The 12,333-nt window shown below is 45.1% G+C and overlaps 1 protein-coding gene across 8 annotated transcripts in view; it reads right to left on the minus strand.

Moving 5' to 3' along the window:
* The window catches only part of MICAL3 (microtubule associated monooxygenase, calponin and LIM domain containing 3), a 166,107-nt gene that overhangs the window by 61,843 nt on the left and 91,931 nt on the right, over positions 1 to 12,333 (minus strand). For all 8 annotated transcript variants that reach the window (XM_037514636.2, XM_054696587.1, XM_037514637.2 and 5 more), the window contains one exon: positions 6,876 to 7,062. In XM_037514636.2, the coding sequence (XP_037370533.1) occupies positions 6,876 to 7,062 (187 nt within the window). The remainder of the gene's footprint in view (positions 1 to 6,875; positions 7,063 to 12,333) is intronic.

Genomic DNA, 12,333 nt, shown 5'->3' on the forward strand with positions numbered 1-12,333 from the left:
AAACTAAGAGCCCAGCTTTTGAAAAGTAAGCAAAATTCACAAACTTTTAGCTAGACTAACTCAGAAAAACAGAGCCTGAGTTCCATCCCCGGCCATGGAGCTACCCACATGGTGCGGCAGACCTCTCCTGCCTCGCTCGCTGCTCCTCTCAGCAGTGTATTTCAGTAGATCCACCTGTTCTGCTTCCTACTGTCTCTGGTGAATCTCTTACCCTCTCATACCTCTGGCCTACACCTCAGTTCTTCTAAGCAAAAATAAATAAAAATATTTTAAAAAAGACTTAAATAAATGAAATGAAAGAGGAGACATTACAACTGAAACCACAGAAACAAAAAGGATCACAAATGATGACTGTGAAAATTACACAGTTGACCCTTGAACAGCTGAGCTAATGGGTCCAGGTCTACAACTCAATATCAACAAAGCAGCCAATCCAAGCTCCAAATAAGCAGAGGTAAATAGACAGTTTTCAAAGAAGAACAACCAAAGCCAATAGCTTCTTAACACAACTATCGGGGAAATGCAAATCAAAACCAGAGTTAGCACCTCACAGCACTTAGGAGGCTACCTTCACAAGACAAGAGATAATAAGGTGGTGGTCATCTATTAAATGGCGGTGAGGATGGAAACAGGAACCTTAGTATACTTCTGGTGGAAATGCAATTTGGTGTAGGCAATATGGGTAGTATGGAGGAGCCTCAAAAAATTAAAACTATGATCTACCAACCCCACTTCTGTACTACATGCAAAGAAGTTAAAATTAAGATCTCATAGAGACATCTGCACGCCCATGTTCACTGCAGCATTATTCACAGAAGCCAAAGTATAGAAACAACTTCATTGCCCCATCAAAGATAAATGGAGAAAGACAGTATGTGTAAATATTTTATATAAAAACATCTTACATACTTCATATGTTCTATATATGATGGAATATTATGTAGCCACGAGAAAGAAGGAAATCTTGCCATTCACAGGCATGAGCTAAGGGAAATAAGACAGAGGAAAACAAAGTCTCCCTTACATGTGGAATCTACAACTCAGAAAACCAGAGGGGAATGGTGGTTTCAAGGGGGTATAGGATGGAAGAAATGGGGAGACACTGGTCAAAGAGTATAAAGACATTTTACTTTGGTGAGATTTGTATGTTATGGTTTTTTCAAATTGTATTGACCTGCCAATCATTTCTACGACAACGTTAATTCTGGTAGTACAACTTCACACACACCTGCATTTGAGCACGAATATCACTCACCCTCACCAAAGCTCCCTCCACCCAACCCCCTCTGGTAACCAGTATACTTTTCACAGATTCTAAGAATTATTTTTCTTCTGCATGTGGTTGTCCAGGTTTCCCAATACCATTTGTTAAAGAAGCTTCCCTTATCCATTGTGTGGCCATGGCTCATCCGTTAAAGATTAACTATCCATATTTATGTGGCTTTATTTCTGAGCTTTCCATTCTATAATATTTCAACAAATTTTACAATTGTTTGTTCCATATCCTCAAAATAATTCTATTCTAATAATTATTTTTATTATTATTAATTAAATTAGTTTGTGTTTTTTGGTTGTTTATATTCTGCAAGTGAGTGAAACCATCCAGTAACTATCTTTCACTTCCTAATTTTTCACTTAACCTCATCACCTCAAGATCCATCCGCTTTATTCCAAAAGGCATTATTTCATCTTTTTTAACTAGCATTCAAGTAGTCATTTGCCGCTGGGTATGCAGGTTGGTTCCATGGCTTGGCTTTGGTGAATAATGCTGTTAGGAACAGAGTGCAGAATCTTTTGTATTTGTGCTTTTATATTCTTTGGGCAAATACCTAGAAATGTATTGCTCAATCACACAGTATTTCCATTTTTATTTTTTAAAAAAGAATCTCCACACCACTTTTCATAGAGGCTGCAGGATGTAACAGTGGGTGAGTGAGCCTTTTTCTTCACATCCCTGCCAACACATTTTGCAGTCTTTTTTTGAAACAGGCCATTCTCACAGGGATGAGGGATTACTTCATCATCGTTTTGATTTGCCATTTCTCTTGTAACAAATGATATTGAAGACTACTTCATAGGCCTGTGAGCCACCTGAATCCTTTCTTTAGAAAAATGTCCACTTTGGTTTTCTGCCTTTTTCATTGTTTTTTTTTTTTTTTGTTTTGTTTTGTTTTTGTTTTGGGTTATCTGTTGAGTTATATGGATTCTTCATATATTTTGGAAGTAAATTCCTTGCCAGGCATATGATGTGCAAATATCTTCTCCCTGTTCATAACCTTTTTGGGTTTTGTGGTGGTTTCTTTCATGGTACAAAAGTTTTTAGTTTGATGTAGTTCGATTTATTTATTTTTGCTGTTGTTTCTTGTGACACTGTAGTTATGTATCCAAATACATCTCAGCAGTTGATATCCAGCAGTGTACACCTGTATTCTTCTGTGTATTGTATGGCGTCAGATCTTATATCCAAGTCTTTAATCTGTTTTGGATTAATTTTTTTTAAAGATTTATTTATTTATGCATACAAGAGCTGGGGTACAGGCCAGAGGTGCAGCGGGTGAGAGGATTCACCAGAGACGGAGTGGGGATCAGAACAGGCAGACTGACTGAAGTACACTGCTGAGGGGAGCAGCGGGCGAGGCAAGAGAGGTCTGCTGCTCCAAGCGGGTCACCTCCCTGGCCTGGGATGGAACTCGTTCTGCAGCGGCTGTGTATAGCTTCGTAGGTTGCGTCTTAACCCTTGCGCCACCGGGAGGCCCGTTTTGGATTACTTTTTGTGTATGGAGTCTAGAAATGATCTAGTTTCATTTTTCTTCTGCATGTGGTTGTCCAGGTTTCCCAATACCATTTGTTAAAGAAGCTTCCCTTATCCATTGTGGCCATGGCTCATCCGTTAAAGATTAACTATCCATATTTATGTGGCTTTATTTCTGAGCTTTCCATTCTATAATATTTCAACAAATTTTACAATTGTTTGTTCTATATCCTCAAAAAATGTTATTGTGATTCTGACAGGCATTGCATTGAATGTATAAACTGCTTTGGGTAATATGGCCATTTTTACAATGATAATTCTTCCAAACCATGAAAATGTAGCATTTTTCAATTTCTTTGTGTCTGCTTTTATTTTCTTTGACAGTGTCTTATAGTTTTTAGTCCTTCAGCACTTTATGAAATTTATTCCCAACTATTTCATGATGCTTTTTTGGTATGATTGTAAATGGGGTAGTTTTCTTTCTTTTTCTATTTTTAAAAAAGATTTATTTATTTATACAAGCACTGGGTACAGTCAGAAGCGTGGGAGAGTGAGAGAATCCACCAGAGCCAGAGTGGGGAGCAGAACAGGCAGAAGGACTGAAGTACACTGCTGAGGGGAGCAGCGGGCGGCAGGAGAGGTCTGTGCGCCATGTGGGTCCCTCACTGGCGGCCGGGGATCGAACCCGCACTGCATAGGTTGCGGGCAGCTTCACAGCCCAGCGCTCAACCGCTATACCACTGGGGAGGCCCTGGGGTAGTTTTCTTAAATCTTCTTCTCATTCATTGTTTGCATGTAGAGACACAAGAGATTTTTGTGCATTGATTTTGTATCCTGCCACTTTACTGTATTCATTTATTATTTCTACAATTTATTTGGGGGAGGCTAGCATCTTTTGGATTTTCTATGTATATTATGCCATCTGCAAATAGTGTCGGTTTCACTTTTTTTCTTTTCCAATTTGGAGTCTTTTTATGTCTTTTTCTTGTCCAACTGCTCTGGGAAAGACTTCCAGTGCTATGTTGAACAGCAATGATGAGAGTGGACATCTTTGTCTTGTTCTTGATCTTTGGGGAAATGCTTTAATTTTTTTACTGCTGAGAATGATATTAGCTGTGCATTTGTCATATATGGTCTTTATTATGTTGAGATAAGTTCCTTTTTCCCTATTTTATTGAGTTTTTAATCATAAATGGGTATTGGATCTTATTGAATGTTTTTTCAGTATCTACTGAAATGACATAAGATTTTTATCTTTCTTTATGTTGATGACGTGGTGAATGACACTGATTGATTTGTATCTTTAAACCAAGCTACATCCTTGGAATAAATTCCACTTGGCCATGATGGATAATTCTCCCACAGCCATGTGATTCTGATGGAGCTACCCTACCACATATTTACTCACCTCTGAAGTGAATATATGACCCAAAATGTTCAATCAGAATACACCATTGCCCCACCAGCAGCCCACCCCACAATATGATATTCTAGGAGGCGGCATGTGACTAAGTTAGGCTAACCAGAGACACTCCAGAGGATTATGATGGATTGTGAAAGGGAAAGACCAACCTTTCTCTGAGACAGTTATCTGGAAGGAAAAAGTAAGTCTAATGTTTAAACTTTAATCTGCTTTCTATTACTTATTATAGGATCAGAAAACTACAGTCAGTTATAGTTACTTTGCTCTCTTCTACTTTTTCCCTATAAATGTGCCTTTTCTACCAAAACAGAATCCTAGATTCAAAAATACAACTCAACAGGTAACTTAGTAGGTGTTCCTCCTTGCCCTCTGCTATGGTACCCTAAATTAATCAGAGAAATAGGCTTAGGTTTCAGAAACAATTCCACGAGCCTAACTAAGAGGTAATTTTCAAGAAAATTCCAAGGGAGTCAGACAACACGATGGAAGGAACCTGAGCAGTGAGGTCAGCTCTCTGTTTAAATACTGACTCACCCACTCAATAGGTATTTGAACTATTTAGCCTCTTGGAACATGTTTCTTCATGTGGAATTTGGAGCTATCACTCATCTGAAAGGGTGAGATAAGTGAATGATATATCACATTCCAAATGCTGTAGGTGTTCAATTAATGTTTCTCTTCATATGCCTTTCAAACTCAACTTGATAGCACCTTTTATTTTTACATTGTAGATCAGTAACAAAAAAGCTCAATTTTTACCTAGCATTTACTGTGTGCCAAATACTACAGACACTGCTTTATGTCTATTGATCGATCATCATTGAATTCTATCATTTAAATGTCAAAACTACCTTATGAGGTAGGGACTGCTGTTGTCTATTCATCTCTATCCAGTTGAGGCACAGAGAGGCTAAGCAGTCTTGTCAACATGTTCCATACTCAGTAACTCTCAGAAAGGATTTGAACCTAGGATATTTGACTCCAGATTCAGTACTTTTAGCCCCTACCCAAGGGGCTAATTCTGCCTTAATTAATAACACAGCTATACTAATGTTATGAAATGGCTATAAACTATGGGTGATTCAGTCAAGTTACTGATTTTAGATAAATAAATTAAGGAATTTTAATAATTAAATATGGGAGGGACAGGAAAGGGGAACTGGAGGACACAGATAGTTAAGAGGCAAGCCAAAGGTAAACTGGATCATTTATTCATTCATTCAGCAGCTTACTGTGTGCCACGGTACAACTCTCAGTATACTAATCCAACCACTGAGAGTCCTCCAGGTCGAGGAGACAGTCTCTGATCAATGGAGCAGGCCATGTGCATGGAAGTAACAGCACCGTAGGGCAGCTTGGTGAAGGCCCCTCAGGAGGGATGTGTACTTGGGAATGTGAATGACTGTGAAGACTAGGGAAGTGCCTCCCAGGAGAAGACAGCTAGTGTGAAGGCCTTAGGTAACACTGGCCTAATCGTGCTGATGGAATGAACAAGAGAACTAGGGCAGGAGTGCAGAGAGCTAGGGGGCAATGGACAGTGAAGAGGCCAGAGATGAGGCTGGGGAAGACTTGCAAAACTTGGTCTAGGAAAAAGATTGCAGATTCTACACACACTGCAGAGAGTAATCACGGTACAAAGCAGAAGACAGATGAGATCTGATTTACATCTATTTAAGCTCCCTGGTTGCTCCATGGAAGCTGATGGAAGGTGGAACTGATGGAGGCAGGGAAGCAGGAGTTCAGGCGGTTAAGTCTTTGTCTTGACTTTATAGAAGGGGTAATCACACACCCATAAAATCATATTTCTTGCCTAAGGTTGGTGCTTGCACATTGAAACTAAGTCCTATGCCCCTGGTTTGCAGGCTCTTCTGAAAGGTGGCTGAGTTGTGCCCGCTGCTGTCACCCCTCTCCAGCATCAGCATCTCTCAAATGATTTGAGAGTCTACTGCACAGGGCCAGAACCTAACTTACTGTGGTGGTCACACCCTGGCCTCTTGTGGCAACTACTGTTTTTAGGCTGGAAAAAACTTGCTAGGCAGAAGATAGTGAATGAGGTAAACAGAGAGCAAAGCCTGACAGAGGCAGGCCAGCATGCCATGCCTACCATCCGAAGACTCTCGAAGGTTAACTTACAAAGTCACCAAAGACACTGACGATTCCTACAGCCATTCCTGCAGATGTTAAGGCATTCTAGGCTCATAGACGAAGAGGGTCAGTCCTTGTAGGGGAGGCGCTAATTCCATTATTACACTGATAGGCAGTTGCCTGACTGTGAGGTGAGGTAACATAGGTGAGGGACACCATGGATTAGTACTGGTCACTTCAGTCAGCCAGGCTCTCCTGACTGACTAAATAGGCAGCTCTGTTAGAAACAACAGGAAAGCAACAGCTCTGTTAGAGCCAAAGAGGTAAACTGAGAAAGGTCAACTCTTGCCACTCTGGCACCTGGCCCTCTTGTTAGGTATCAGATTTTCTGTTCCACTGTCCCGATACACATGCTCTCTGGATAAGGCCTTTGATCCCCAAGGATCGGGGTTGGCAGACATGGCTCACCTCTGTGTCTTAACTGTCCTAATGCTTAGGTTACTTCAGGTAGCCTTTCACCATGAGGTCTACTTGGAAAGAAGATCCCTCAAGGGCCAACCACTTGATGCACAAGTATTTTTGTGCAGGTTCCCCAAGGCCTGGGCTGCCACTCACCATCCTCGATGTCATAGGCGTAGGCCGAGAGGCGCAGGGTGGTGGCGCAGTACTCGCACTTGAAGCAGCTCCGGTGGAAGAACTTGCCCTCGGCGCTCAGTCTCTCCATCACGTAGACCCGCTTCTGGCAGAAGTAGCAGGTGTCGCTGCCGCCCAGGTTTTGCGGGAACTCCTTCTTTATGGAGCCCTGTGAGGGAAGGGGAGCGGGTCAGGCCAGCTCTTGGCTTACCTCCAGGGGGTGCGAGACCCTGCTCCTAAGTGGAGCGGCCCCCACCAAACAAGGGTGCTTCAGACACACCGGGAGGGCACGCCAAGCTATCCGCTCTCCAGAAAGAGCAGAGCGGACCGTGCCCGGGCCAGGTCGCGTGTGCCCCCGCGGGCCCGGCCCAAGGGGCTCCTGAGTTCGTATCCATCAGTCCCCAGCAGGAAATCCAAGTTCATTTACAGAGTTTCAAAACAATCAGACCAAATGCTTTTGACAGAATTTTGTTTTGAGCGTGGCATGAAAATATATATTACAACAACAAAGGAAAATAAACAAACGCCCCCTCCCCCTGAAATAAAACTAGCTGCATTCGGCGTTCAAGCGGTCCTAAGAGAACTTTACAGGGATCATTTTTAGAGATATGGTATGTTTTTCCACATAACATCTGACAACTTCTAGAGCCCTAAATACCCAGTTCTCAAAATTCAGACAACCTCAAAAGCATTACCCCGTGGCATATCTTGGCTGTATATGTTAATCGCTACTTCGAACAAACCAGGTTTGTTTACCACAGCTGGGTTATAGCTAGACAGACAGTGCCCTCAGCATCCTCTTACCAGTTCCTTCTTGTCTAGAAGGGTTTTGGGCTGTTCCTTCCTTTGAAGCTGATTGGCTATCTGCTCAGCCAATGAGCTCACTCCGCCCGTGTACATCTTTATATACTTCTATTGGTTGGAGATTATAAAATGACCAGAATGAAGGGAAATGAGAAGGGAAAAAATTAATAAATAAATTGAGAAGACAGGGAAAAAAATATTTGAAAGGTATAAAATGAACACAAGGTGCAGCGCAAACCATGCCAACTCGGTGCCCACAAGCAGGGAGAAAAGAGGTGTCAGTGTCCACACAGGTTTCAGCACGGGGGCGGGTGACGGCTGCAGGAACAACTAAATCCAGGATGGGACAGCTCAGCCTTTCACGTCTTCTGGGAATATACAGAAGAATGGGTAGGAGGGGTGATAGGATGGGGCAGATCCCCAAGAAAGTAGGAAGTGTCAATATCCTAGAGCCTCAAATTATATACAGGAAATTCAAGAGGAACAACTCCCATCCAGGCAACAGGTGCCCAGACTGACAGCGTGTTTCAAGGGTCTGGGAGAGGGCTGGGAAGTTATTTCCTCATGTAGAGAGAGACACCAAGCTCGTTCCTACGAACGCTGACTCTCCACTTGGGTAACAGATGCCAACAGCCTAGTATTAACGTGTGGTAACTTCCTCCTTGTTAATACTTCGCCGACAAGCACTGTCATATGTCTCCACTATTTCCAGGTTTTGCCTGCAAGCGTCTGTGCTCCCAGTCATGGTCTCTGTTCTATGCCGGCTCCCAGGCCAGAGCCTTCTAGACTGAGTTGGACATTTTAAAGTTGCGGAAGGCTAACAGCTGTAGCGATCAGACAAGCTGCTCAATTCGTCCTGGGAAGTCAGAGTGAGTTTCTAGCCCAGGTGGGATTATTTTTTTATAGGTTCAAAAGAGAAAAGAAAATAATCTAACCGACTCAATTTTCTTTCTAGCAATGCTGAAGAAATAATAATAGGAGGAAACCACCTAAGTTCAGTCACAGACATTCCTGCTAGGCAGCCTCATCCCCAGGGAATGAGGTCAATGAGGCCTGTGACGCTCAACAGACTCCACGTGCCCCTCACCTTCCACGTGCACTGGCCATTGCACTGGGGGCTTGTGACATTTCTCTCACAAACCATAAGAGTTAAGGGGCTCCCCATCAAGTTTGAAGAGCCAAGTCTCTAATTCTGACCCAGAAATACACCAGGAGCAGCTGTGCTGGGATGCAGCAACCTGTCGCGAAGTGGTTTGAATGGACAAATACACACAGCCCCATGTTCAGGAATCCCTGCCCTGGGCATGGCGTGCCCTGGGCTGCACAGGGTCAAACCAGGGAGGTGCGGTAGGGAGAAACTAGCTATGTGAACATGAGATTGACAGAAGCACAGGGTGAGAAGACAATTTTTGGAGGTTCAACTGGAACTGAGGAGTGGCTATTTCTCAGTTTAAAATGGTGCCATTTGCCATTTAAAATGGTGCCAAAAGCTGTGGGTATAACTCTACAGCTTATACCCATCAGTGGCTGAGAAAACCCAGTATCTCTCAGATGCAAATTTTCTCTAGATTGGGGATAACAAAGGAACCTCAAATGGGCAGACACCAGGTAGAGCTCGGTAGACACCGCGGGAGCAGAGCACTGCACTCCTTTCATTCGGTAGCAGACAAGTGAGAGCGTGAACCAGATGTCAAACATGAGGCTGGGGCCCTGAGTGAGGCCTGGGTCCGCACTGCTCAGCCAGGACCTGTCTCTAAACTAGAAACTGGCACCCTCAGCCCGGGGCTGCCAGTGTGTGCAGGCATTTGCCACATTCAGTTCTCAGCAGTGTGACAGCACTGGCAAGTATATTCCCCCCAAGAGTTGGAGACTCAAGTTGTATTTGTTCCTGGCATGAAAAGCAGATAGCTTCTCTGCCCCACTCTTCAGAAACAGTGGCAATGTAGCAACTGCAGGACTTACACTACTGCACTCCACACACAGGCTTCCACACACGGACTGCAACCTGATACTATGCAAGGACAGAAAACAAATAAAAGGGCCAAAGACCCTCCAATTTCTCCATAAAGAAAGGACTCGGCAGCTGGTTCAGTTCCACGGTGGGAATAGCCAGGATTGTTTCTTAAATGATCACAGTCAGGAGGCCCCCAGGACTCGACATATTCACCATCCCGTTCAAGGGGCTTGGTTACACTGTGACTTCTGTTTTTTGTTTTTTTTTTAACATATTAATATGGAGACATTTGGAGTTTAAAATGCTAATGACTGAAAATGTTTATTGTTATTTGGGAGGTGAAATACAAAGGATTTACTCTGCCAGAATGCGGCTCCGTGAAAGCCCCCAGCTTCTTTGACTTAGGTACAGACCTCACGTGCAAAACAGACACAGCGTGTAACACCACGTGTGCATGCACACACACACACGCGCACACACACACAACTGGAGCTCCACACAGGACAGGCCAAAGGTAAGAGTTCTGCAAACTCTCTTGGGGCAGATGGCAGGTGGAGGTGAAGTGAGTAGAGGCCGAGAGGAAACAGCTTGCACATCCCAGGCGGCGCTACCTGTCGGAGGGAATCAGAGGAGGGAGAGGCAGGGCGGTTGGAGGAGCGGAGACTAAGAGAAAGCTCCCACTGGTCGACAAAAAATCGACGAGAAGGTTCAGGCTCTGGCTATAAAATACAAGATGGAGAAAAAAATTCAAAGGAAATGTTAAATTAAAAGTTACACACCCCACATGTAAGGAGTCTGATGGTTGTAGACCCTTTAGCTCTAGACCCTGATCTAAATAACAAATGAAGTCAAGAAATACTCGCAGTTCCAGAAGCACAGGTGGCTCACTGAAGGTTTCGGTCTCCTTTTAGCTTGCCCTTCTCTCAAGCATGGGAGGAAGCCCGCCCTGGAATATGGCACGGTGCACGAGGGCACCTTTGAAAGCCTGGTCTTCTCTAGCCTGGGAATCCATCGACCCCAAGCAGGTGATGCCGTCAGCAGGGAGACACAGAGGGTGGAGGTGCTGTCTGCTTAGGGACGTGCTCTGTGCCCATTGGAGCCCTCACTGGCCTGATGTGGGATTTCTCCCGGGCAAATTCAACTCACGGCAGATTCCATCATCAGCTCATGACTGCATCAGCCTTACAAACAGTAGACAACAGAGACACAAATGTGCAGTGCAACTCACTCCAGCTACAGAAAGCGACAAGTGAGGCCTCTCCTGCTTATGTGACTAGTGCTCAAAAATGCTCTGCTGGTGGGATTCCAGCAGTGGCCCAGAGAAAGGACTTCAGGCCCCCAAGTCCTCTGCAGGCCACATGTGGAGCATGTGGAGCAGGCTGCAGGCCACATGTGGAGCATGTGGAGCAAAAGCGGGCAAGCCAGGCCCTTCCTCAAGGTGGGCTTGTACAGCCAGGAACTCTCCAGGGCGCAGAGAGTGAGAAGGTGGCTGTGAGCAGGGGTGGGCAAGAGCTGCAGTCTCCTACCAGGTGCTGGGGAAGAACTGGCAGGGGAGAGCTACATGGTATGAGAAGTCCTCTGCTCCTCCAGCTCCAGACTCATCCCTGCACCTCCTACTTCAGTCCACGTGATAGAGCCTCCAGGGGTGATGACAGGGAGTGGGGAGCATTACAGGCACTAGTCCTCAGCTCAGTCCTGGGGGTGGGCTCATAACATCTCAGGGGGAGATGGGGAAGTCCTCTGTAGAAGAGTCGCAATGCCCTACTCCTCCCAGCTGGCAGATCAGCCAGTGCTAATGGGGCAGGGGAAGAGCGTGAATGATGGCAGGGTGGGGAAAGTTCTAGGAGAGAACAGAAGGCGACCCTCTAAAGTGTCCAGACAGGAGCCCTGCACTGAAGGACCTAGAAACTAGCCCATTTGGAAAATAATGCTCCCAGCAAATCTTATTGCTCCCTGAGCTCAAAACCCTACCTTTCCTCCTCTTCACTAGAGCCCCAGCCTTCTAGTAGCTCCTCTGCTACATTCTCCTTGCATTGAACACACTTCCCCACTCCTCTTCTTCCCCAAAATGGGTCTGCTCAGTGAAAATGCCTGGCTTTCTTTTTGAAAGGAATATAGCCTGGGAAGGAAGTAAAAAGAGGCCGGGCATGCTGTGCTCTTGGGGGGAAGAGGCCCCAGCACAGCAACCAAAGCTGAGCGAGGCTCTGGGCGAGGGACGAGGACATCCACCTTCCACCCGGTCCTGCCCTCCACTCCCGAGCCAGCACACAGTCCACGGGTGCTCCAGGCAACACACAGACCGTCTGCCTCTTCTGGTTCGGCGACAGGACAGAGGAAGCCCCCACTCTGACGAGCCTCCTCAGGGGTGGAGAAGTAAGCAGCTTTCTGCTTGGCCATCATGGCATTTCCCGAAAGTAAAAGCAGAAGGGGAGGTAAAAAGGAAAAGGTTCATCTAAAATGAACAACTTGAGATGATTCTTCCCTCTCGCTGCAGTGCTATCCCCACTCAGGACCTGTCTCCGGGGTAATAATACCACAGAGTTTCATGAGATAAGCTGGTTTTCTTCAGAAGGGCGTCTGCCGGGAGCCATCAAATCACAGCACGACCAGCGCGTCAGTGATCTCTCCCCAATCTTTTCAGAAAACACTAGTGAGACTTTCTCGCTGTGTCCCCATCCTGTC

Source organism: Talpa occidentalis, unplaced genomic scaffold, assembly GCF_014898055.3.
Source record: "Talpa occidentalis isolate TD23 unplaced genomic scaffold, MPIMG_talOcc4v2.1 talOcc4.16, whole genome shotgun sequence".
Classification (NCBI taxonomy): Eukaryota; Metazoa; Chordata; class Mammalia; order Eulipotyphla; family Talpidae; genus Talpa; species Talpa occidentalis.